Here is a 25,218-nt window from a genome sequence, read left to right on the forward strand (position 1 = left end):
AAATATTCTGTCATTTGTCAAGATGCATATGGCTGTAAAACTCGCCTTGAACTAAAATTGCCCAATGATTGGGAAGTACTAACATTTTCTGTGCTAATATCGAATACAAAAAAACAATCCAAAATACTTTCATTCAAAAACTTATTGTCATAATAGTGTCCTACTACATTCTGGAAGATAATTAGATGTGTTTACTATGGAACTAAAATGAAGCAATTAACTCTTCATCATCATACACGTAACATTTTATATAATTTATTAATTGTGATTCATGAAAGGTGAGAAGAAATTAAAACATTATATAATGGAACCCACGTATCGATTAATGCAAATAAATATTTCGAGGTATATGCACTTACTTGCATGTATGTAGCTGAGCACTTCAGTCAACTTAGCTTCTGTAACCTAGCACGCATATTCACAGTTGCTGTTCATACCTTTCACGAATAACAATGTAAGATCAGAACTACTGCGGCAAAATGTGAGAAATATTGTATTTTTAGACCATGGGAGACAAAAAATAATGTCATGTGAGTGCGATAAAAAAGAGATGTCTGAGGGAGATCTTCTGGACCGGACATGTCTCGGCGAAGGCAGCGTGGCGTTACCTGTGGGGCGCGCCGGCCTGCACCAGCACTGGAAGGAGTTTGTGTGTGGAGGAGGCTCGGCATTCTGCAACATTCTCATAAGCTACCCACTGAACAAGCTCATATTTAGACAGGTGAAATAATTTATAATATTTAACTTTCTAGGTGTATTGGATAGTAAATGTATTTACCATTGATAAAAATAAATTTCATATTGAATAGGTATGCATTTGAGTGTACTGAATATACTTGTCTTGTTTGGAATCATTTAATGTCCACACTGCACTATCTTATCTTAATATTTTTTGCTTCATTCATGATTTGCTTGGCATCATAAGTGAGATAAAAGTAATATTAACATAATATTTGCAAAAGTTCAGATTTGTTTTAACAAAATTTCTATATCTCATTAATAATTATATTGTAATAGAATCTCAGTAATAATCTTAGTTGTCATTACTAATTGATTGCCAACTGTGGGCAACTTGTTGTGGGTTTGAGCCCCATATACAACATGCATTTGTCTGATCAAGTCTGATGCACAAAAGCCTTTCCTAATTCTTGGTATCTTTGTGCATGTGACTTGAATGTTTGTGAAAACCTTTTGATTCTTGAATGCAGGAGTCCTATACAAAAACACTGTCTGTCTGACTGTATTTTTTAAACTTGTGTTATTCATTCATTGAAAACGGTATGTAATTGTGTTATTGTGTAGAATAAATCTTTTTTTACTATATTTGTTAATTACAGCAAAAGTAAATGTTTCTTGAATTGGGTGTTCATTAATATTACAGATGATGCATGGAGTAGAAACAACATTTGCCCTGAATCAGTTGCAGAAAGAGGGTCTGGGGTTTCTCTATCGAGGAATGCTGCCTCCATTAATGCAGAGATCACTGTCAATGTCCCTCATGTTTGGAGTGTATGATGAATGCCTTCAACCAATATTGGAGAGGAAGGTGAACCCATATGTAGCTAAAACCTTTGCGGGAGTTGTTGCCGGCTGTGTTGAGGCCACGCTCATGCCATTTGAGAGACTACAAACATTACTCATACATCCAAAATACCATAATAAGTTCAGGAATACAGCACATGCAGCAAGCCACATTGCCAAGCACTATGGTATTAAAGAATTTTACAGAGGGCTTGTGCCTATACTCTTCAGAAATGGTCCATCCAATGCAATGTTTTTTGTAATTCGCGATGAAGTGCGCATACGATTACCTCAACAAGAAAGAGCAGTTTACACAGGTCTGCAAAATTTTTTAGCGGGTGCTACTATAGGTGCGCTACTGAGCACAATGTTTTACCCCTTGAATGTTATTAAAATTGCCATGCAGTGCGAACTTGGTGGTCCACACCGGACAGTGAAATATGAATTTAACTATATTTTACGCAAGCGAGGCTCAAAGTTTATCAATTTTTACCATGGGGCTGTACTGAACATCTCCCGCGCGTTCTTAAGTTGGGGAATCATAAATGCTTCCTATGAAGTTTTTAGAAAATTTTTATATTCCTAGTCAAGTTGTTTTATTCTATTATTTATTTGATGGTGTTACAGTGATAATTATGTTAAATCGTTTTATTTTATTTATTTCGCAATATGTGCGGTGATGTTTGAGTATACATGTGTAGATATGCAATTTGTGCACGAAGACGACTAGCACTAAAGTTTTGCTACTACAACCATAAAATAGTCTACTGAATATGGAATGACGAGACGTAAGAAGTGAAAATATTGCTAAAATATAATTTTAGTATGCAGACAAATTGTTTTAGAATTATAATGTATGTCTATAAATTTGTGAATATATAAATATTTGAAGGGTATGTTCCACCCAATCAATAAGTTATTTTTTGAATGCTTATCTTGGATAGAGTGGAGTTAAATTTAAATCTGTTATTGTGCTTGTTGTTTATATATTTGATGATATTATGTTATTTTTAAGTAGACAATGTTAATTTATACATTTGAAAGCATTTACATCAATGTTTTACAATTATCTGATTAGCTTTAAATCGTGATTGCCCCTGTATGATATTTTTTGTATTTATCTAGGTGTTGCGATTCTCGACACTGCTATAATATTCAATTTTTGGAAATAGTACAATGCTTTTTAGTGCATTATTTGTTACAATACTGCAGTATTCGAGTCCATAGCAAATAACCAAATACTTAACAGTATGTTGATCTGTGTTATAACATTAGCTGAATTAATGTACCTACTTACAAACCTATCTACGCAGGTTATTCTAAAAGAAATAAATGCGATAAAACAATGTTTCTCTTGTTATTTCGTGCGATGGTCACATGATACGAAGCGCCAGAGCCGACAACGTCCTGTTTGACCGAACAATGATGAATGTTGATCAATAAATTGAACTCTTGGTGGAAATGAGGATAACACAGGAAAGGTTAGTGTAATTGATGTAGATAACAAACTCAAGTAAACGACTTGGTGGAGGTGCAAGTGAATTAATCCCTAACACAAGATTCTATACCACGACTATTTTTCGATTTTCCGCCATTAAGTACGTCACCATCACACATCTTGTAGTGATACTTTTTTTTAAAACAAAGTATCTACTTTATTCGTAAACATCCGTATTTCCTAGCAATGTAAGTTAACCTATTCTGGTTACAGAAGCTCAAGTACACATTACCTACTTAATTAGGCCATCAAAATAGGCAACGGAGGTTTATGATAACGTGCTGTCAGTATCAAAGTAGGCAGATATAAAAGATAATTAAATTGTATGAACGGCTTTTCGGACTGATGCAAAACAATGCACATTTTTATTTACTGCTACTTGTGATAACAATGAACCTTATCAGCCAATGTCAGGCTGAATAATACTTACAATAACACATTTGCGGTTGATGTAAGTATATCATGCACGTCTTTTTTTCCTCGGATAGCAATTCGTTGTGAGTATAGTCCTTCCTATTCACATAGTAATTCCTATTGAAAACTTGTAATCTTCGGTCAGTTGTCTATGTTCTATGTACTTTTATGTACGATTAACGATTATGCCTGCTTTTTTTCTATACCTACCCTACGTCTGATGCCATCCTTTGCTAAGTAGGTACCCACATACCCACAATACTTCATTTCTGAATCCTACCCCAACAAAAGAGCTGCGGCCGGCATGGTCTAAATAATTTTGAATCGTATCCGAGTGAGCAAAAAGATCATAGTTATTCATAGCGCTCAAATCATTATTTTGTAATACATACATATATAGAAGCTTCCGGCCGCCCTCTTCGTTGGGGATTTATCCTTAATCCCTGAAGTAAGATAAAACAAACAACCTTTATAGTTCTTTTTATTGTAATAAATTATTTGCACATATAATGTTGATAGTTTTCTCTAACTATTGAGTACCTAGTCTTTACAGATGGCTACATATATGTAGTAGATATTAATTCGTATGATTAAACTTCTTAGATTTATTTTTAAATTTATTGTACAAATTACTTTTTTATAAATCTACCGGGGTGCTTCTACATTATCTTTATAAAACGGGTCGTATGTTGTAAGGTCTAGTTGCAATGCTTTGATTGTGAGATCCCAGAGTTTGGCAGCCTGAGCGCTATCTTGACATTGTTTAGATGGCGTCTTCACTGCGCATTCACTGAAACAGAAATATATATCTAATTAAGATAAAATATGGCAACGAAGTCAAAACGTGCAAAAAAAAGCATTCGTGCACAAATATTTATTACGCGGAGATCGAACCCGCGACACGTCGTGCTCTGTGAATTTAACGTGGTGAACTCAACTACTCGGCTAATGTGTAGTGAAAAAAGACCAAGCGTTATACATGTATTTACTCTACCTATAATAAAGTCCAGTTTGTTCCGCACATTGCTCATCGACGGCGCAGAACACGGTGGTCTGAGCGCCACACCGCGGCGACTTCATAAACCAGCCCATAGCGTTGAAGATCCACGATACGCCATAGAACACAGTCTCGTCGAAGTGACGACTAATCTCTGTACGGATGACGCCTGGATGCAGGCTGTATGTTCTCACCTTTTCTATGCCATGCTCCTGAAAAAACAGCGTGGTAGTAAGTGACAGTAAGTACCTATTCATAATAAGAATTGGCATCGAAGACGCGATGACTTTTCTGTTTTTATATGGTCTTTTCGTTATTTTCTGATGAGAGGTATTTTCAGAGTTTTGCAGATTCCTGTGAAAGGCCCGTGGCAACGTAGGCAATCGTAGGTACGTGTAGCAATGAAAGAATTTGTCGTAAAATACCAATTAATCAATCTGTCGGTCATTTAATTAAACTATAATATTAGTTAATACACTTAATACCTTCAACTTATCGGCAAGAGCTGTAGCGAACAATACATTAGCAGCTTTACTTCTGCAGTATGCTTCGTACGCGTTGTATGGCTTCTGTTCAAAATTTAGGTCATCCAAGTCTAGGTCGAATTCTGAAAACATTAAGTTGAATTGATTGTAATTTTGTATTCGTATAATTATTAATTAGGTACTTATCGGAGTAGGTATAATTAAGCTGTTTGTTTAGAGTTGCTTTTGGTTATCTGAAAAATTATTATAGATAAGCAGATATAAAAATATATTTATAATTTTCGTATCGTAATATGAGTTCACATGAAATATTTTGCATAAGTCCAAATAACAAAACTAATAAAAAAATCTGAACGCGTTATATTTACTTTAAATATTATGAAAGTCAAGCACAAACACCGGTCATATAGCACGAATGGATTGCATTCTCGAATTCGAACGAAGGTTAAAAGATGATATTGCAACACTGAAATTGTCGCCATGAACTCAATCGTGCCGTAAAAACGTACGGCATCCACGTAAAACGCACAAAAAGTTGCTAGAGTGGGATACATATTACGTAAAAACAAACATTCTTACTTTCGTGTAAATATGATGAAACAAATACTATTCTCGAAGGGGCATTCTTAATCAAAGTTGGCAGCAGCAATAGGCTGAGTAGCGCGTGTCCCAAGTGGTTGGAGCCAATGTGTGTTTCGAAGCCATCTTCAGTCTTGCCCTGGGGACACATCATGACGCCCGCATTGCACACCAGTATGCTGACAGGTTCCTGACGTGACGTCACACGCTCTACGAACTCCCTCACACTTTTCAGGCTGCAGAGATCCAGTTTCTCTACAACCAGCTCTCCTACACCAGATACAGATTTGGTTTCTTGTTCAATTTGCTCTTTTGTCGCGTTAGCCTTGTCTGTGTTTCGGCACGCTAAAATTATGCGTGCTCCTAAAACGAAACAAAGAGGAATGTTAATTAACGGCCAATTAAAAGGAGCAGCCTGAAACGATTGAAAAATATTGTACTAAACTACAAATAAATAAATTGTCTGCAGATAAATCATGATTTATAGCAGGTAAACAAGTTACAAAATAATGACGAGAACTTACATAACAATCTAATGAAACTTAAATGTAGGGTGTATCAGTCATTGGATATCTGCGCCGAAATGGCAGAATCGTCTTCAACATTGAAAAATAGTCATTCGCAGATAACCAATAGGAATTTTTTTTTGTAGTCCTTAACAAATATCGACGCATTCGGGAAAAGGGAGCAGCCTTATTAAGAGACTGTTTACCTCTTTTGTACAGATCTATCGCAGTTTCCTTGCCGATGCCGGTGTTGCTGCCAGTTACGACCGCAGCACAACCATCCAGCCGTCTTTCGCTCTTACACCAGCCGCTTAGGTAATCCATTTTATATTTCAGCACTCAAACAGAGCCTTATTTTAAACGAGGACCCTAAACACCATAATCTAAACGTTCACACAAGTAAGAACATAGCAAGGTGAAAAAGGTGCTAAAAAGTATTTAGATTTTAAAGCACTGTTTAATTAAACCACATTGTTTGTCAACAGTTTTCACGCAACAAAATCATAATTTTCATTCATTAATCAACATATTTCCTAATACCTATTTCCGTTTAACACAATGCTCATTGCGTGTTACCATTCACTTGTATGTTTTGTGACTGCTCGTCAAAATCAATGTAACGAAATGCCTGCCCCACCAAAAGTTTAATTTAACAGGAGGGAGTGAAGGAGCAGAGAACACGTTCGGCGATCAAATATCCGCCGGCTCTACTGCAGAATAGATCAATGCTTAACATTCCAATCGGTATTACGAAACAGTACCGTCAGGCCTCAGTACTCACACGAGTAAGCCGATAATTCAATTTAAGCAGTGCTACCTACATGTACAATTCATACTGTGTTATAATGATTTACCATCAAAATGTAGAGTTAGGTACCTAACGCACAATACAATTTTGGCAATCGCGTTATGACTTTACTGTTTTGAAGTTTTTGTTTCATTAATGGTTAGGTAGGTTTGTATTTGAAGGTCAGATCGTCCGCCTTAGAAAAATAACTGGCGATGTGGCGACCTACTCATGACTTAGGTATTTGAATTAGCATACTCGTAAAACGTGTATAAGCAAAGTCCGGCGTATATTAAATATCGCTTATGTGCATGAAAATAAAAACCTAATTCATAAATGAAAGAAATTAATTTAAAAAATATGCTGAAAATTGTATACCTGACTGCATGTACTGTGAAACTAAGTGCTAGGTGTAGTAGGTGTGATAACCAAAATATTCATAAAAGATGGAAAATTCAAGCATACATTTTTAAAAAATTATGCTTTAATCATGCTTTCCCTGAATGTAACTCATCAATTACCTATTCATTTATATGGGGCTGGTATGCCAACATACGATAAAATAAAACGACTGGAAAAGTTGCAGCTAAAATGCTTTATTTTTATATAAATCAATTGTAAAAATATTATATTAAAAACATTCTTTAAATGTCAATAAATCAATGCAGCGATTTGAATTGCACTTACAAACCATTATACTAATATTAATATTTTGCGCATCGCCAAAATACCTGAGGTAGATAAGTAATTCTGTTTTCTTCTTTAATATATAATTAGTTTCATCTAATTATATATTAAAGAAGAAAACAGAATTAAGTATAAGTGACAAGAATCACAGTTAAGAAGCAATAGAAAACCCTTTTACCATATCCCAATTTTAACCACACACCATAGAAAATTTGGTCAAAAAAAATACTGCAAATATTATAAACAGTAGTGTTTTAATCTCATGCTTACTTATTATGACTTACGCCTATAAAAGTTTCGTATTAATGTTAACGTAAAGTAACCAGAAATTTCACATACAGAACTGTATTTTACTAGTTTCAAAATTAAATTACCTAAAAAATGTTCACTGTTTTGAATTGAAGTTCATGATGACTCTATTTAATTGAGAAATTCTCATCGTCATCGTCATACCAAAGATTAAGGATAATTATACCAAATAACGGAATTCGGGCCGAAAGTTGTATGTCACTTAAAGAAGTACACTCCATACAATATACACCATACTTGGTACTAATATATTAGTATTGTTACTGTCCCAACGTCTTCACTCCGGGGTCGTTAGCTGTGAAAGGGTTGTAATCTCCAAGTTTCACCATTTCCGCGGACATCTCCCAAAGCTTCTTCGCGTATTCTTTTTTCGATCCATTCGAGGCTGGCCTCTTAACTACGCAGTCACTAGAAAAAAAAACACTTTTAAAGGAATTGCTTTCTCGTGAAGTTTGGTGGTCCAGCGAATATGATAATCCTGAGTTGTAGCTATCATTTTAACATATCAGTATGATAACGGACTCAACTATAGGAACACCCTAAAAATAATACGTTAGGAGCTATGAGGAATAGGTAACATAATCGGGTTTATTTTATAAAAACTGTTACCTGTAGTACAATCCAGTCTCAGCCGCGCATTTCTCATCCACAGCGCAGTATATAGTGGTCTGCGCGCCGCTCTCGGGACTCTTCATGAAGGGCCCGACAAGGATGTTTAAGGTTTTCCGCGCTCCCCAGAACGTGGTATCGTCGAGATTGCGCAGAATCTCAGTCTTTATCACGCCAGGGTGCAGGCTGTATGTGTTGATGCCTTGTATGCCGTATTCCTATAATAGGTATGCCATTATGCTATGGGTAGTAAGCCAGCCTTTCATTTTTGCCTCAAAGAACCTAAATCATAAACTAAGTACTCACTTTAAGTCTAGCCGCCAGCTCCTGTGAGAACAACACATTGGCAATTTTACTTTGAGAGTATGCTTCCGCAGCACTATATGACCTCTTCTTGTAGTTTAGGTCGTCGAAATTAATCCCGTATCCTGTAATATAAATTTACGTCATAATATAATACTTAATTCAAACCTTCTTATTGTTGGTAGAAATAACAAATCACTACATCATTAGATAAACTCCCTAATAGTTGCAAATGCAACAAAATGGTTTGGTAACAATAACTTTACTTTTTTTATTAAATTTGTTTGAATACATTTTTAATCAATTTAATTCTTACTTGCATGTAACGCAGAAGAAACAGTCACAATCCTCGCAGGAGTACTGTTCCTGATGCGCGGTAAAAGAAGCACGGTCAGCAAAAAGTGTGCGAGGTGGTTGGTCCCAAACTGTGTCTCGAAACCATCCTCAGTCTCCCCCTTAGGGCACATCATCACTCCAGCATTATTCACCAGAATATTTATCTGTGGTTCTGTATCTAGAACCTTTTTTGCAAATTCTCGAACTGAGTTTAAAGATGAAAGGTCACATTTTTCAACTACAATGTTGCCGGTGTCTGGCAAATCCTTGCATTTCATTTTGATGTCAGACTTTGCTGCTTCAGCTTTGTCTAAACTACGGCATGCCATTATCACCTTGGCTCCTGTTAAAAAAGAGAAACATTGCAAGACACTTGAAAGAACTGAAAGCGCATGATTTTCATGTTTTCTTTATTTTATTAAATTGATTGTTAACAAATTCAGCTTCTTTTTAATAAAATCTTCATACGTCTTCTACATTTTTTGAAAATCTGTTCTTGTAAATCTGAAACCTTTTTTTGTATTACCTTCATAGCATACATAATACTTAAATCCAAAAATCCTGTTCTAAAAAATAGAAGGAGCCATTTTATCTGTTCCTAATCTACTTTTCCTTTAGAAGCTTCTTGTCTCTACAAATAATTGAAGGAATCCGAGTGCTACTAACCTCTTTTATAAAAGTCCATGACAGTTTCCTTTCCTATACCGGTATTGCAACCAGTAACTATGGCAGTTTTTCCAGTCAGCCTGGCTTTGCTTCGACATTTTCCACTTAACAAGGGCATTTTATTGGTTTAAAAGTCTAAAAATACAACAACAAAAAAAAATAAACAACATAAAACTCGAACAAGATGCACCAAAAGAATAACAAAAAATATATATGACCTTCCTGACCGACTGACCTTACATCACCAAAACTAATTTGAGATTCGCACTTTTAAAATTAATGTAGAGTCAAAACCCGGCTCCCGCTTACGCACTTAGATAATCATATACCACCCCGGGTATGCAGGTTTGCGGGTCCCGCAAAACTGTTTTCACTCAGACTCAGGATAAGTTCTGGTGGATCACTGCGGATCACACAATTCACACAAAGGCTTGTCTTGCGCGGGTATTGAACCCGCGACACGTCGCGTAAATTGGATTTGGCGTGGAGAATTTGAACCACTCGGATACGGCTAAAAACACAGGCTGCAAATGAACACAAATGATCCCACCAGAACATAACATCGGGTTTTATTCTATCTGTGTACCAAGTTTTGATTTTGTTGTGCGTGAAACATGGACAAACATACAAACTTTATGTATATGTTATTTAAATTAGTAGGATACGATTAAAAAGCGAATAACAAACTTCATTCGTTTTAACTGCAATTAAAATTTTGGCAATATACTTAATCTAATTAAATGTAAGAAGTCAGCGTAGCAAGTCCGAAGGTCATTTTAAAAGTTTAACGCAACTTTTTCTTACGACCAGTTTTTTTACACTTTATAAACATGTTTAAGTTGATATATAGATATACAATACAATTTTAGACTTACATTATTGCGCTGCTGTAGTAATATGAGTTTTTTTACAAAAAGTGTATCTTACTTAAATATGTGCCCGATCATACATACTTCGGTCGATTATTTTGAATCAAGTCACATCACAAATCCGTTCTTTCCGAACGTTAGAACATTAATGCGAATTGCGAGGGAAGCACCTTACACAAACGTCAAAATGAATGAGTGATCACAATGAATTCATCAACAGTAACATAGCATTTTGTTCTATGATAAAAATCTATCTACAGTCAAATAGGCGGGTTTACAACCAACTAAAATCTTTATTAAATGATGTAACGGTTTACTCACGCGTATTTATCGGGGTAGCCCGACTAGTTTCGGACCGAACCGGAGAGCCGACTCGCGGCCCTGCCGCGTCACCCCGATAGTTAGTTAGTAAGTATGTATATATTTCATAATTATCGAGTTTATTTTTGCAAAACTTTTTTTAATAGATATATATCCTTTTAGTTGATAAAAGGCAAAAGCCCTTTTCTCTTCAAGAAATTTAAGAATTTAAAGCATACCTACACTTTGTTTTCGAAACGGAAACGTGATGCTGTGATATTCGAGAACATTATGCAAGATTGGTGAGATTGTGAGAATATCAAACCTTACCGCCAATATTTACTGCTGTCAACCTGAGGTGCTGGTGAGAAGAATGCGGCGGGAACTCAAAATAACACCAATGGAAGTACCGTACTGGTACTACTGGTCTTTTGTGTAATGGCGAGCAAAGAACGAAAATTACAAGGAATTATCGATTTAAAGCACTAGAGCTTCGAATTGAAGTGCTTATTTGTCCTATTTTTTTATTAAAAATACTTACGGTTGACAAGCTCCTAGATAATGTGAGTAATCGCTATTTTGGACAGACTTCAAAAAAGGCGAAGATTTGATTTCAACCCTAAACCTGCTACTTTAAGTTTGTTTGCGGATAACTTCGTCTTTTATCAACCGATTTTATTCCATGCGGAATAGTTGCCTTTAGATCCCATAAAATTTCATTTAGTTTGGCCCAGCAGTTTTTATTTTATGAGCAGTTTTAGTTTTACTTTGATCGATGAATTTTGGTCTTTGGACCTGTGACCGATAATTGTGCCGTCATCAGGCTGATAGAGATACCAACTATCGGACTACTATCGGTAATATTTTAATATCAAGTTATTATCAAAAATAAAAATATTAAATCAATTTATTTTTACCAACGTTAAACAGACTTCAAATGTATATATTATACTAGCTTTTCGCCCGCGTCGAGTTCGGTTATATCGCGTTTCCAAGAGAACTCTTCAAAAGTCCAGGATAAAAACTATCCTGTTCTTTCTCAAGGTCAACTCTATCTCTGTACCAAATCTCATTAAAATCGGTTCAGACGTGGCGTGGTTTAGACGTGAAAGCATAACAGACAGGCAGACAGACAGAGTTACTTTCGCATTTATAATATTAGTAAGGATGTTTTTCAAAATGGAAATCGACTACCGTCCGTCGTTCATACCGTCGTGTCTGAATTATTGTGCACATCTACAAATCCCACTTTGTGAACGACAGCCGATGCAAAACGGCTCATGTGAACGGGGGCATTATCAAATACCACAGCATTTTTGGCACCCATCTTGCAATTAGCTATGCTTTGCGAAGATAATCAATCAAGATTTATAAATGATTGTTCCGAATAGGGGAATTAGCATTAGCCCAGCTAGCTAGCTAGCTAGCTAATGACTTCAATCCACTCCTGTCCGGATCACGGACCTGAATCATGGATCCGTAGTAATGGGATTGCTGACGCATGCTCCGCGCGACTCCACCAAGAACCTAACTTAACCCGCAACCGGATTAGGATTTCGAGTCAGGGGGAATATACCATTTTTGCAACTTCCCAAAACCATAGTTACTCCAACTACTAACTAACCTTTAATTCTGCCGACGTAAAAACCTCTCCTTACCTCGTGTTTGAAGATTCGAAACAAAAGAGTGCCGGCAAGGTAAAGTGCATAAGTCTTCAGTCTTGTGACGCGTGGCCTTGGTTAGTCACTGCCCTGAAGGCCGGCCGCCGCGCTGCTCTTTCATTGGTAATTAACCCTTAATCTTCAGAGATCGTAAAATCGTTTACTTACCTGAATTGGCTTACTCGCTTAAAGCGAGGATCGGTCATTACGATCCTAAATTACGCTTTTGTGTTCAGTAATGGAGAAGTATATTTAAAAAATAATCTAGTCCTACCTTAGTTTTTGATCAGCTGATGAAAATTCTGTACCGTTCTCTATACACTAGTGAAATTGAGTGATAGCTATATCCATAATTTAAAGTTAATATTTTGATAAAACTTTTTATCGTGCTTTTCCTAAATGACACACCAATTTACTATTCAAATGATAAACGCGTTGCATTAAAATTCAAATCATAAAAAAGCACTTGAACGTTTTCTAGACAAGGCTCCGTTTAATTTAGCTTACTAGTAATTCCTATCTAGCCGCCGTTAAAAACTCCATTATAAACTAAAGTAAACAAAAATATAGAGCAAAAATGCTTTATTGTTTAAAATTGTAAAAATAAACATTTATTAAAGGTCAATAAATCTATACAATGATTTAAAATACACTTACACCCTAATAATATTTATTTTGCGCACTGACAATATACATAAGAGGTAAATAAGTATATGTTTATTAGTTAAGAAAAGAAAACATGTCACATAATCACAGATAGGACGCAATAAAAAACCCTTTCACCATATCCCAATATACACCAACCACCATAAAAAAGTTGGTCTTAAAAAATACATACCGTCAACGATAATAAACAGTATTTTTAATCCCTTTTTTACTTATTATAATCTTTATAAAATGGCAGTATTGTAAACTTTTATGAGTATTGTATTAATATTAACGTAAAGTGACCAGCAACTTATTATTCATAAATGTTTTTCTCTAGTGTATTAAAATACAAAAATTTTGGCCGTTGTTGCGTTGCAGTTCATAAAGGACCTCATTTCATGACGACACCTTTTCATTGTGACTGTCTCCTCTAGGCCTTATAACAATATACGAGAGAATAAATCAAGTTGTTGGTCACCACTTAAAGAAGTAGGTACACTCCATACAATGTACACCATACTTGGTACTAATATATTAGTATTGTTACTGTCCCAATGTCTTCACTCCGGGGTCGTTAGCTGTGAACGGGTTGTAATCTCCAAGCTTCACCATTTCCGCGGACATCTCCCAAAGCTTCTTCGCGTATTCTTTGTTCGATCCATTCGAGGATGGCCTCTTCACTACGCAGTCGCTAGAAAAATTTACATTTTATTTTTAGGATAATTCTCGTCTCGTGAATATTTATAGTCATCGAATATGAAAATTTAAACTTGTGTAGGTATAAATTTACATAAAGTATCGTAACGTATCTACTCGCCTATCCGAGCACTCTTAAACTCACATTATTACTTGAACAGCTATGACTTATGAGGTAACATAATCAGATCTTAAACCAAATAGAAACAAACAAAACAGCGATTGCAGGGGACACGTTTCTGCTACGATCTAGTCAAATAATACACGCGATTTTATTCGCGTCAGTTGCTGTTTGTTGTCATGCAAACACGGCTTTGCCAGATTTCATAGCCGTCCATGTATAAAGACCTGGACGGCTATGAAATGACCTGGGTGAAACGGACTGGCCCTAGTCCGTTTCACTCAGGTCGAAACAAACATACGCATTGCTCGGAGGACATAGAAAGGTAAAAAATAAATAATGTAAAAACCTACCTGCGTGCAAAAGACAGTAGTGAAAAACTTAAAAACTTACCTGTAGTACAACCCAGTCTCAGCCGCACATTTTTCATCAACAGCACAGTATATGGTGGTCTGCGCGCCGCTCTCGGGAGTCTTCATGAAAGGTCCGATGAAGATGCCGAAAGTTTTACGCGCTCCCCAGAACAAGGTGTCGTCAAGATGACGTCCAAGCTCTGTCTTTATTACGCCGGGGTGCAGGCTGTATGTGTTGATGCCTTCGATCCCGTGCTCCTATAGCAAACGTTAACTTCAATGCATATTGCAAGTTCCTAATATCACTAAGAAATGATTTAAGAATTTGTCGAACAATTTCGAAATAAAATAAAAAAATTGGTGCAACCATCCAGGTTTTGGTTTTGGCCTCGTAACATACATTGATTATTTTTGTTTTTGTCTTGTCTTCATCCTACCTAAACAGATATGAATTCATAAACAAACAAGTTCTTACTTTAAGTCTAGCTGCCAGCTCTTGTGAGAACAACACATTGGCAATTTTACTTTGAGAGTATGCTTCCGCAGCACTGTATGACCTCTTCTTGTAGTTGAGGTCGTCGAAATTAATCCCGTATCCTGCAATAGATAATCTCTATTATACAATAAAATTCTCGTGTTACGGTGTACGAATTTGAACTCCTGACTGCATGAAGCAGCAACTTTTCGAGTCACTGGAAATTTAAAATGGGGTCACGTGACTTTATTTGGTGCTGAAAACGAGCGACGAGCGACCCCACCTTTAGTGTCTAGTGATTCTAGATATAACACTACATCTAAACGAATTAATAAAATATGTACTAGATACTGATACGGGTATTACTGTAGTCAATCATGCTTGTGGTACTAGATGTAATTAGATACATTTACAAGAGTAATAGTAAAATAAAAAGTGAAATGGTATGATTATAATAACTTATATAGAAAATATTCAATCAATTTCATTTGATTTGTTTGAATAAATTCAAAAATCAAAAAAAATATTTCTAATCTATTTGAATTAGATTAGAAAAGTATGCTTCAATTATGTTTGTCTATTGGTTCCGCTTTCCGCTAAACGCTTAAGCTGATTTTGATGGGTTGGAGTTTTTTGGTCTGATGGTATAGGAAAGTAATGATAAGGCCAGATAAGTACAATGACGATTTCATGATACTGAACATATTGTTCTTACGTAACAAAATGCTTACTTGTGTGTGCTGCTGAAGAGACAGTCACTATCCGTGCCGGAGTACTATTCCTGATGCGCGGTAATAGTAACAGTGTCAGAAGAAAGTGTGCGAGGTGGTTGGTCCCGAACTGTGTCTCAAAACCATCCTCAGTCTCCCCCTTAGGGCACATCATCACTCCAGCATTATTCACCAGAATATTTATCTGTGGTTCTGTATCTAGAACCTTTTTTGCAAATTCTCGAACTGAGTTTAAAGATGAAAGGTCACATTTCTCAACTACAATGTTGCCAGTGTCTGGCAAATCCTTGCATTTCTTCTCTATATCAGACTTTGCTGCTTCAGCTTTGTCTAAACTACGACATGCCATTATCACCTTGGCGCCTATTAAAAGAAAAGAAAAAACAATTAATTCCTTGTCTTAGTCTTTACCAAACTATGTTTGGGTCAGCTTCCAGTCCGTCAGCAACCAGATTCACCTAAGTACCAATCATTAAAAGGAGTGACTAACTATCTTCTCAAAAAAAAACATAATTGATTGTGCTTTAAAAATCTTTTCAGATTTCTTCATATTGCACTTGGCTTCTGCTTCATTTTTTTTTATATATCTTACTATAAAATATTATAGTGAGACAGATTGTTTCATTATTGAAAATTGTCATGAAACTTCAGTAAATGAAAGCATTCTTAGATTTAAAGAACCTGTACTAAATCTATACTAAATTGCATAAAATTATTCTATCAATCAAGATTATATTTGTTACCTACCTTGCCTCTAGAAGTGTTTCAAGGGACTTAAGTGCTACTTACCTCTTTTATAAAAGTCCATGACTGTTTCCTTCCCTATACCAGTATTGCATCCAGTAACTAATGCGGTCTTGCCAATCAGCTTGGCTGTGCTCAAACATTTTCCACTGAACAGAGGCATTTGATTGGTCTGCTAGAACAACAAAATGGAAATTCATAATAGTCTCATATAGAGTCATATAAACAGAGAAGATACCTTCTTCAACACAGTATAATTAACTGTTAATGTTAATGGCTTATTACCATATTTTGCCAGTTAGGTGGTGAACTATTAAAAACGTTGAAATATAAGATTGAAAAGCAATTGTTTTAACTATGATTAAAGTCCGCTAATAGCAAGTTCTAAGAATATTTTAAAAGTTTATAGTTGATTGAATTTCATAGCAATTTTTTTGGGTATTCTTTAGTAATCGGCTGCATTCATAGGAGTGTGGGGATGGGGGGAGGGGGGAGGGGTGGTGCCCAGGATATACCCCCTAAAGGGAAAAGATGCGGAAACGTATATTTTTTGAGATTTTTTGAAATTTAGTTTTGAGGTTAGGAGTGTCAAAACGGTGTTATTGGCTCGGTCGACGGAGCCCCGCTTCGCGGGGCTCCTACTTCTGGGTGGTTTAAAAATAAATAACCACGAAGTGGTTGGCGGGGTCTATTCGCTCGCTTCGCTCGCTCAACGACCCCGCCAACCACTTCTAACCTAACCTGTCCATGTCGGGGTGCTCCGAGTCGGGGTGTTAACTATGATGATGGTTCTAGATTTAGTTTTATACATTTCAACATTTTACATAAATTTCGATTTATATGATAATCATCATAACAATTTAGAAAAATCACAATACGAAAACACGGAACATAAACAATCGCGAACGAAAAGCGAATGAACTAAATGAACTATTGGAATGTAATTACACTCTTTGACAGTTGAGTGACACTTCAATATGACGGTTAGAGTGAGAAAACACTAGTTTTTGCCATACATTATAAAATTTTCTGTTTCATTTTTGAGAATTAACCTCAAAACTTTAATTTAAGATTTCTCAAAAACTACACATTTCCGCACAAAAACACTTTGTATTATAACTCGGGGCATCATTGCCGATCTATTAAAACCAAAAACACCCAGTAATTCGTGCAGCCCGTTTCTAAAGTCAACCCATTTTTTTTCTACTTTATAAACATTTTTACCGTTAATAAGTACAATATCAATAATTAAACTTACATTATTATACTGTAGTATTAACTTTTATATACTTTCGCAAATAGTGTAAAGTATGTATTTTAAATACAACCGGGTTCATACACAGACACTAAACTTCGATTTATGTCACACGTATCACAGGTACGACGAACTCACGAATGAACGAAACAAGCGAGGGAGGCGAGCACACAGGTGATGACAGGTGTCACAAGCCATACAAACGTTAAAAAAAGAGTCCAGTCTACGGGTTGAGTGCTGATTAGTGGCTGATTATGTATTATAGTATTTGACAACTTGACCACTCAAATTATACCCAAAAATAAACTATTCGAATCAAATCATTCTTAAACAATTTGTATTCTGTTTAAATTAATAAGAGAAAGTTAAAATCTAATTGACAATGTAGCAAAGCACTAAGTTGTAGGTACTTATTTGCTATTATGATTATGATTAATTTATTCTCAAAAAAAGAAAACTTTAGGCTTAAAAAAATCGTTATTATAAGTATTCAAATGTAAAAATATCATAAAGAATAATTCTTGCTGATTTTGTATATATCTACTCGATAATTTGATAATGTCATGTATCAAAGTAGGTAAGCATGAGACATTAGGTACCATTATTAATTGTCGCCAATACCGCTGACCGTCATTGCGGTTTTATTAAAAATGGGTGGTAAAACAAAATAAGTCAAGAGCCAATGTTGTGGTCGTAAGTGATTTTTGGATCGAAAGAGATTTCTTTGAACGCTAATTCAAGACAATTAACGTTTCCTAAGAAAGTGCGTGTGTTTTAGATTCCAAAAGTGTTCCTTAGCCCCTATTCTGCTATTTACAATGGCGGATGAATAAATGGCTATAAGATTAAATTTGAAATAATTCCTATTCTCTTAAGCACTTTGCCAACCCAATAATTACAAATCCATTGTATTGACCGTGAGTGTTTCACCCCATACTTTATTCATCTCAGTATTTTAAATAAACCATTATCACTTTATAGCCACAGTTCATTCCAAATACCCTACATTAACCCCTCCCCCCTTACAATCCTTTTCCAAACTTAAAAGTAGCCTATGTCTTCTTTCAGCCTCTAGGCTACTTGTGTACCAAATTTCAAAATCAGTTCAGTAGTGTAGTGGCTTTAGCGTGTAGTCAGACAGAAATACTTTTACATTTATAATATTTGTATGGATAGAAGATTTCTCGTACAATTTTTCAATGGTTACAATAATTATTATGGAAATGAACTCTTAAATGACTGGATATGAATATTGAGTTTTAGTTAATAATAGAAAAGAGTACTCAAATTCTATTTTCCCATATCTAGAAAATCGATTAATTTATTTTTTGTCAATTTTCAGCTTTGTCTAAACAGTCTAAACTACGACACGCTCCCTACTAACGAGAGCATTTAATTGTGTATGGCAATTGTATCTAAACTACCAGAAACTATCTACCTCCATGAAAATAGCCTGATAAATTAAATTTTACGTTTAGAAACACTCTTATATAAAACTCACTAACTATATGATCGTACTGATTAAAACTAACGAAACAGTGAAATAGTATGATGTATCAGAACGACACTAACTCTTGTCAATTATTTTGAATTGTTGACAATTGGATACTGTCAATCAATCTGTTTCATTCTCAATATTTCGCGACTTGCGAAACGAATACGCCTCTGAGAATACTTTGGCATAATTAATATAAAATTTCGTTCGTCTCTTGTAAACTTGACATTTGCTCTTAATAATCAGCTGATAACATATCATAAAATACCTGTTTTGTACAAAATATTCAGAGCGGGGCAGATAATTAAATTTAATCCAAATAAACGTGTCTTTTATTTTTGTATTCTTGCAAATGTGTAAGTAAATAAAAAAAGAAATGTCTTGTTATGCAGAATGAGAGCGCCGTGTGTTTGTTCGTATAGCTTTTATTACCTGTAAGGTCAGCTTGTAAATCAAGTGCGCATTGACTTTGTTGTGGATAGAATATTTATGTACTCTATAATTCGCGACTCAGTGCCGATGGAGTACGATAATGATGAGAACACGTGGCGAAGGCCGTCCTCGGCGAAGGTGGAACGATCGGCATGCCATCAGATACCAAGGCGCTCCACAACAGTTGCTGTAGTAGTGCTGGGGCTAGCGGTGTTGAGTTGCTTGCTAGGCTACTGTGTGCTCAGCGAGACCCTGCCTTATGAGTCTAAGACATTACGTCTTGTTATCATTGTAAGTATAATTACTTTGGTTTTTAATGTCTGACACACTACAACCAACCTTTTATGTAAAATTTTTGGTGGTAATATTACCATTGGGTGAGACTAAGTGCAGCTACTAGTGATAAAATGGTACTTACACAAATCTTGGAGGCTAGAAAAACAGAAGTAACTAATTTAATTTTTTTTTAGAGAGCTAAGGGCAATTTTAGAGAAAATAAGGTCAGTCTCTTATGAAAATGTAAAACTTTATTTTAGGTTTTACCGTTTACAGTCTTCTTTTCTATTATTATTACAAGACAAGACTCAAACAAGGAAAAATTTTGTAAAGACCCACAAAATTTTTCCACTTTTATCAATTTCAACATCCTATTTATATTTGCATAATATCAATATGCCATTATTGTTATATCAGTCAAGTAACATGATAATGATGTTTTTGACCTCAGATAGGCATAATTATAATAATTGTTAGGTACCAATGTCATCAAGTAATATACAATCATATTTCTTTTTCTGTTTCATAGTGCCAGGCTGTTCAAACACAGACTTATAGCAATTGCAATGCAATGAATAATATTATGAACTATCTGGTAGCTTCATCTTTTAGCTTCTTATAGTATAGATATTTATATAGTATGATTTTGATTTCATATTATTCTAAGAAAATCGAATTTGTCTTACATTTAAAATATTTTTATTTTTATTTTTTAGACGATATTGTTTGTTTTTATTTTTTTATAATGGAATGGCATTAAAAATACATAAAACTAGAAAAAAATATATGCAGCAAAACAATGTTTGCTGGGTCAGTCATGAATACTAGATTCATTTATAACTGACATTCCGTGCTTTAGACTTAATTTGACCCTAAGTGGTCTATTTTTAGTATGCCTATTGGTAATATTTTTGTAATGTCCAGCTCAGAAAGTAAATTCTATTAGGGTTTCATACTACGGTAATATTGCAGATATTCAGACATGGAGCGAGAACCCCAGTGAACACCTACAACAGTGATCCATATAAGAACTACCAGTGGCCAGATGGACTCGGAGGTTTAACAAATGTATGGGTATAATTTTGGTGCTTTAATATTATTTTGGCTTGGAGATTATTTTTTTAAGTCCTGGACTTTAATGTTTTAGGTAGGTAAACTTCAGCTATATGAATTGGGCAAGAAATACAGAAGTTACTATGCCAACTTTATCCCTGAAGAGTATTGTGAAAAGGATGTTTTTGTCCGGAGCAGCGACAAGTCGCGATGCATGATGAGCGCGTACACGTTTCTCGCCGGCCTTTACCCGCCATCAGAGCGCCAGATGTGGCACCCCGATATCCCATGGCAGCCTATACCTGTGCACTCGCTGCCAAAGAGCCTCGATAATGTAAGTCTATGATAAATTGCATACCTTTATAAAATATTCAACTTTCAGTTCCAAAAAGCCAAACTCACTTTCATGCTGATCTATTTCAGATAGTTGCCTCAACGAAACCTTGTAAGGTTTGGCAAGCAATGTACGACGAAACACTTGCGGAAAGGAACGCAGATCCAAAATATGTGGAGCTTTTCGACTATTTAAGTAAACACACGAATCAGAGCATGCGCAGTATTCTACCTATAGACTTCTTGTACAGCACACTCATGTGTGAACAAGAGGCTGGACTTAAACTGCCAGAGTGGACGAAAACAGTATTCCCAGGCAAAATGCGGACGCCGTTTATGGAAAGTTTAGCTGCGTTGGCGTATAATGAGACGATGCAGAGGTTTTACTCTGGTAAGTTTTTTGTAAAGACGTAGACGAAGGTGGTACCGAAAAAAAGGTTGTTCTACAAACGTAAAGATGCCATCTTCTTTCCGCCGTTCATCTAGGAATTCTCAGCTATTTAGTCATTGAAAATGTCTATATGCCTTACGAAATATAACTAGCGTCGGATACAAAAAGGAATTGCTTACTAAGCCGTATACATGAATTCCAGGTCCGCTTCTGAAGGAGATCAAGCAGTACTTCGACGCGGCATCCGAGCACGAGAGCTTGGACCGCTCGCTGCTGGTGTACTCGGGGCACGACGTGACGCTGGTGTCGCTGTGGCGCGCGCTGGGCCGCGCCGAGCTGCTGGAGCCTGAGTACGGCGCCAGCCTCGTGCTCGAGCTGCACGAGGACGTCGAGCAGGAGGCCTTCTTCGTCAAGGTATGGTTTACCTCTACTCTTAAGTCCTTTGTCTGCAGATTGGTTTATAAGAAACACATAGATACAGTCAATTACACAGTTCACAAATCATGTCAAGTTAAGACACATCGCATTGTTGGTTGAATGGCAATAGGTTACATGCAACAACTTTGGTTAAGTAATAGCAATCAGTACCAACTTTTACACAAACTCCATCTAGTCTAAAACTAGGCAGAGCTCATGCTCATCACAGAAACATTTGTTCTGGGTGGAAATCGAACCCACTATCTCCGGAATAGCAGTCAGCGCCACCACCAGACCAACATGCCAGTTATTCAAGTAGATCAAGGTTAGGCATGAAAAACCATTGCCACCAAAAACATACCCACAACACAGGCAACAATGCGTAATAAGGAAAGCAAAAATCTGAAAACAAAAAGTAAAAAACAAATTGTTCTATTCCAGACATTCTTCCGAAACAACACAAAAGTTGAAGTTCCAATGGAGTTAAAGCTACCGTTCTGTGATGATCCCTGTACATACAGCCAGTTCTCCACGCACATCGCCAAGATCATTCCCGACGACTGGGAGGCGGAGTGTGGCAACACCGACAAGTAAACGATATTACTATTTACTGATAAGATTTATGCCAACAACCCTATTGCTAGGAATCGATGAGTTGTAAAGAAATTTCGTATATTTTATTTTTTAGTTTCGTAAGCTAATTTTTTGCAGGCCTATTTTTCATGTTGATTTTGGCTTAATGAAAGTGTTTGGAAAGAGAGCAGTAGCCAAAATAATTTATAACCAAATTGATCCATCAAACTAACACACCCCTCTTTTTTCGTTAGGTCTAAACATACGTAGTTATTGTGTTGCTTTACAAAAACAAGCTGCGATGTAGAAGCATAAAGAAGGTCTTCTAAATTATCGTAAGCATAACTCGGCGAAGGTTCCCTTTTCTTACACTGTGTAAGCTACACGAATGTGTTCAATTTTATTTTGTGATATTTTTATCTTCAAAAATGGAATAATTAAAGTACTCTAGGTACGAACATATATTATTTTTAAGGTAATCTTGGTTAGGTAAATTTCCCGGGGGGACGCTTAGTTTTTAAAAGACTTTCGAATGTTATCCTTGATCAAAATTGAAGAATATTTATTTTATGCTTATTCAAGTCAAGGGTTTTAAAAAAGAAAAGCTAAAGTCAATAATTAATACAAAGGTTGTTTCGTTTTAGAATAATATTAGTTATAAAGTTTAATAATACGGCCTCTCTTGATTCATAAACATGGCAATTTTATGCATAATCTTAAGTAGGTTGGGTTCAAAGCTCTTAATAAACTGTGATTATTTATTATTTGCCATATTATTATGAATTCGCTTTTCGCTGCTTCGGCGTTCAAAGGCTCAAGTATCAACAGCTCCGGAACAACAGAAGAAACGTTGTAGGTGCTTTTTTCTTGCTAACTTTATTCATATATTTACGTATAGGTACTGCTAACTTAATAGTGTAATCGTTGTAATTAAATTGTCTGTGAATAAGAAACGTCACAATGCCATGAAAACATGCCAAAATTTAACTAATATTAGTCTTTTGAAAAGAAGTTTTTATATCACAATTCATTTTATTGGGTGTAGCTAAGAAGCTGAACGAAAATAATGTTTAAAATTACTATGAAAGTAATTGTTACTGATAAGTTTCTTTAAATACCTATATACGGTTCTTTACAAATAAATAAGTATATCATAATAAAAGAATAGCTATAATTCGTTTACTGACGGTCTAACTCATTTATGGTAATTAAAAAGAACTAAAATAGTTATTGTGCGTATTACGATAAATATAAGCATAACATTTGAAAACAAACATTTATATACTAATGTATTTTATCGTATTTATAGTAGATCGATATAATACGTAATAGAATGTGCATTTAATATATTTGTCTTTTGACCCAATTCTCAAACAATACTGTATTTTTATAGTGATAGTAATTCTGAGTACACACTGCACTTACCCAACTCTCTTTGCCTTATTTATAATAGCTAAACATACGTACTTACTTGATATTACTTAAATATTTACCTGATAATTAAAGGAGCACGACTCACGAGCAGCAGACGGTGTTTGCAAAAAAAATAATGTAATTTTTACCCAGACGTGTTATTGTGAGAGTAACTTGCAATAAAATCATATTTTCTAACTTCTGAATAATGTACATTTTACTTTTCTAATTTCAAATCTACAACATTTCTGAAAAGACTGTTTTAGTATAGTCTTCGATTTTTTTATTGGCAACTTGATTTACCTAACTATTCCGATTTATGTGCAAAATAAGAATTTCTTGAAATATTATTCCCCGTATGTTTAGGGGTACCTATATATAGGCGAGGTTTGAAATATGCTGGCCATAGTAGGTATGGATATAATTTATTAGGTCACAAAGACACAATAAGACAGCGCAATTTCAATCAACAGCATTTGATGATATACTGCAGAGCTTAAAAAAATAGGGGCTGAATAAACCAGTTCTATAACCAGTTTAAAAACATATTTATTTTTGCAATGAGCCTATGAATTTATTCAATATTTAAATAAATATATAATTTAAATACATACTGCACCAAGAGGAGTATTACAAATGCTCGACAGCTCAGTGAGGTCTTTTCTATGCCAAGTGCAGTTAATATAAGTATGCCTTGACTTTTACTTTCGTATGCACAATTTTCTCACAAGGACAAGTTTGATGAAAATAGAATGCTATTTATTACATATAAGTATTTCAAATATTCTCGAATATTTACTGTACTGTCATATATCACAAGGTATTTTAATGTTGAATGTTTTAAGTAGAATCTATACTGTTTAAGTGTACCTACATGTAGGTATAATAATATTATATGCAACTGTAAAAATATGTATATGTACCCCAAGGCACACTTTCTATTGAAAAATTGATGTTCAGAATTTAGAGACAGATTTAGTGTTCTTCGGTATTTATTTTTCTAAAACCTTTGTGCAGTTTTACTTAGAAGTTTATAAATATTGGTGGCTATGGTAATGGGCCACACATCCAAAATGTTACGTAAGTTAATTCACAATTTACAATCTAAGATAAATGTTGTCCTCGATATATACGCAAGAAATTTTAACTTCGTTGATAATAAATGTTAGAGTTTAATCGTAACATTTAAATGTTGTTGTTTTTTGTAATGTTTAATATTAAATATGTTGTATGTGATACCTGTTGTATTAATTTACCCAACACCAGAATAAGCTAAAAGGAAAAA

The 25,218-nt window shown here is 35.3% G+C and overlaps 5 protein-coding genes and 1 long non-coding RNA gene across 13 annotated transcripts; 3 read left to right on the plus strand and 3 right to left on the minus strand.

Annotated features, from left to right (window-relative positions):
* The first annotated feature begins 20 nt into the window (after positions 1-20).
* Positions 21-2,867, plus strand: LOC113492847 (solute carrier family 25 member 51). 2 transcript variants are annotated; one of them, XM_026870540.1, is made up of 3 exons: positions 21-278; positions 504-721; positions 1,382-2,867. In XM_026870540.1, the coding sequence occupies exons 1-3, from the start codon at positions 272-274 to the stop codon at positions 2,105-2,107; spliced, it is 951 nt and encodes a 316-aa protein (XP_026726341.1). In that variant the 5' UTR covers positions 21-271; the 3' UTR covers positions 2,108-2,867. The 2 variants fall into 2 exon arrangements, with proteins under 2 accessions (XP_026726341.1, XP_026726339.1); XM_026870538.1 differs by having other exon boundaries at positions 22-238.
* Positions 2,868-3,897: 1,030 nt separating this feature from the next.
* Positions 3,898-6,659, minus strand: LOC113492850 (retinol dehydrogenase 11-like). Its single transcript, XM_026870546.1, has 5 exons — positions 6,207-6,659; positions 5,495-5,857; positions 4,916-5,037; positions 4,428-4,642; positions 3,898-4,223 (listed from the first exon to the last, which is right to left on the minus strand). The coding sequence occupies exons 1-5, from the start codon at positions 6,322-6,324 to the stop codon at positions 4,079-4,081; spliced, it is 963 nt and encodes a 320-aa protein (XP_026726347.1). The 5' UTR covers positions 6,325-6,659; the 3' UTR covers positions 3,898-4,078.
* LOC113492855 lies at positions 4,601-6,740 on the plus strand. 2 transcript variants are annotated; one of them, XR_003400533.1, is made up of 3 exons: positions 4,601-4,671; positions 6,220-6,315; positions 6,657-6,740. It is a non-coding gene; the product is annotated as an uncharacterized LOC113492855 (long non-coding RNA). The 2 variants fall into 2 exon arrangements; XR_003400532.1 differs by lacking the exon at positions 4,601-4,671 and adding an exon at positions 4,678-4,819.
* A 969-nt stretch (positions 6,741-7,709) lies between these two features.
* On the minus strand, positions 7,710-12,873 carry LOC113492849 (retinol dehydrogenase 13-like). 3 transcript variants are annotated; one of them, XM_026870544.1, is made up of 6 exons: positions 12,802-12,873; positions 9,698-9,832; positions 9,012-9,374; positions 8,699-8,820; positions 8,393-8,610; positions 7,710-8,191 (listed from the first exon to the last, which is right to left on the minus strand). In XM_026870544.1, the coding sequence occupies exons 2-6, from the start codon at positions 9,813-9,815 to the stop codon at positions 8,044-8,046; spliced, it is 969 nt and encodes a 322-aa protein (XP_026726345.1). In that variant the 5' UTR covers positions 9,816-9,832; positions 12,802-12,873; the 3' UTR covers positions 7,710-8,043. The 3 variants fall into 3 exon arrangements, with proteins under 3 accessions (XP_026726345.1, XP_026726346.1, XP_026726344.1); XM_026870545.1 differs by lacking the exon at positions 12,802-12,873 and adding an exon at positions 10,888-10,954; XM_026870543.1 differs by lacking the exon at positions 12,802-12,873 and adding an exon at positions 10,573-10,848.
* LOC113492846 (prostatic acid phosphatase-like) lies at positions 10,957-25,169 on the plus strand. 3 transcript variants are annotated; one of them, XM_026870537.1, is made up of 7 exons: positions 10,957-10,974; positions 19,560-19,768; positions 20,726-20,821; positions 20,901-21,140; positions 21,230-21,530; positions 21,733-21,944; positions 22,389-25,169. In XM_026870537.1, coding segments are annotated over exons 1-7 (1,212 nt in total). In that variant the 5' UTR covers positions 10,957-10,973; the 3' UTR covers positions 22,542-25,169. The 3 variants fall into 3 exon arrangements, with proteins under 3 accessions (XP_026726338.1, XP_026726337.1, XP_026726336.1); XM_026870536.1 differs by lacking the exon at positions 10,957-10,974 and adding an exon at positions 19,161-19,401; XM_026870535.1 differs by lacking the exon at positions 10,957-10,974 and having other exon boundaries at positions 19,161-19,768.
* LOC113492848 (retinol dehydrogenase 13-like) lies at positions 13,398-17,744 on the minus strand. 2 transcript variants are annotated; one of them, XM_026870542.1, is made up of 6 exons: positions 17,554-17,744; positions 16,341-16,467; positions 15,552-15,914; positions 14,821-14,942; positions 14,386-14,603; positions 13,398-13,866 (listed from the first exon to the last, which is right to left on the minus strand). In XM_026870542.1, exons 2-6 carry the CDS (start codon positions 16,456-16,458, stop codon positions 13,719-13,721), a joined length of 969 nt encoding a protein of 322 aa, XP_026726343.1. In that variant the 5' UTR covers positions 16,459-16,467; positions 17,554-17,744; the 3' UTR covers positions 13,398-13,718. The 2 variants fall into 2 exon arrangements, with proteins under 2 accessions (XP_026726343.1, XP_026726342.1); XM_026870541.1 differs by having other exon boundaries at positions 16,341-16,470.
* Positions 25,170-25,218: the final 49 nt, after the last annotated feature.

Source organism: Trichoplusia ni, chromosome 4, assembly GCF_003590095.1.
Source record: "Trichoplusia ni isolate ovarian cell line Hi5 chromosome 4, tn1, whole genome shotgun sequence".
In the NCBI taxonomy this organism is placed as follows: Eukaryota; Metazoa; Arthropoda; class Insecta; order Lepidoptera; family Noctuidae; genus Trichoplusia; species Trichoplusia ni.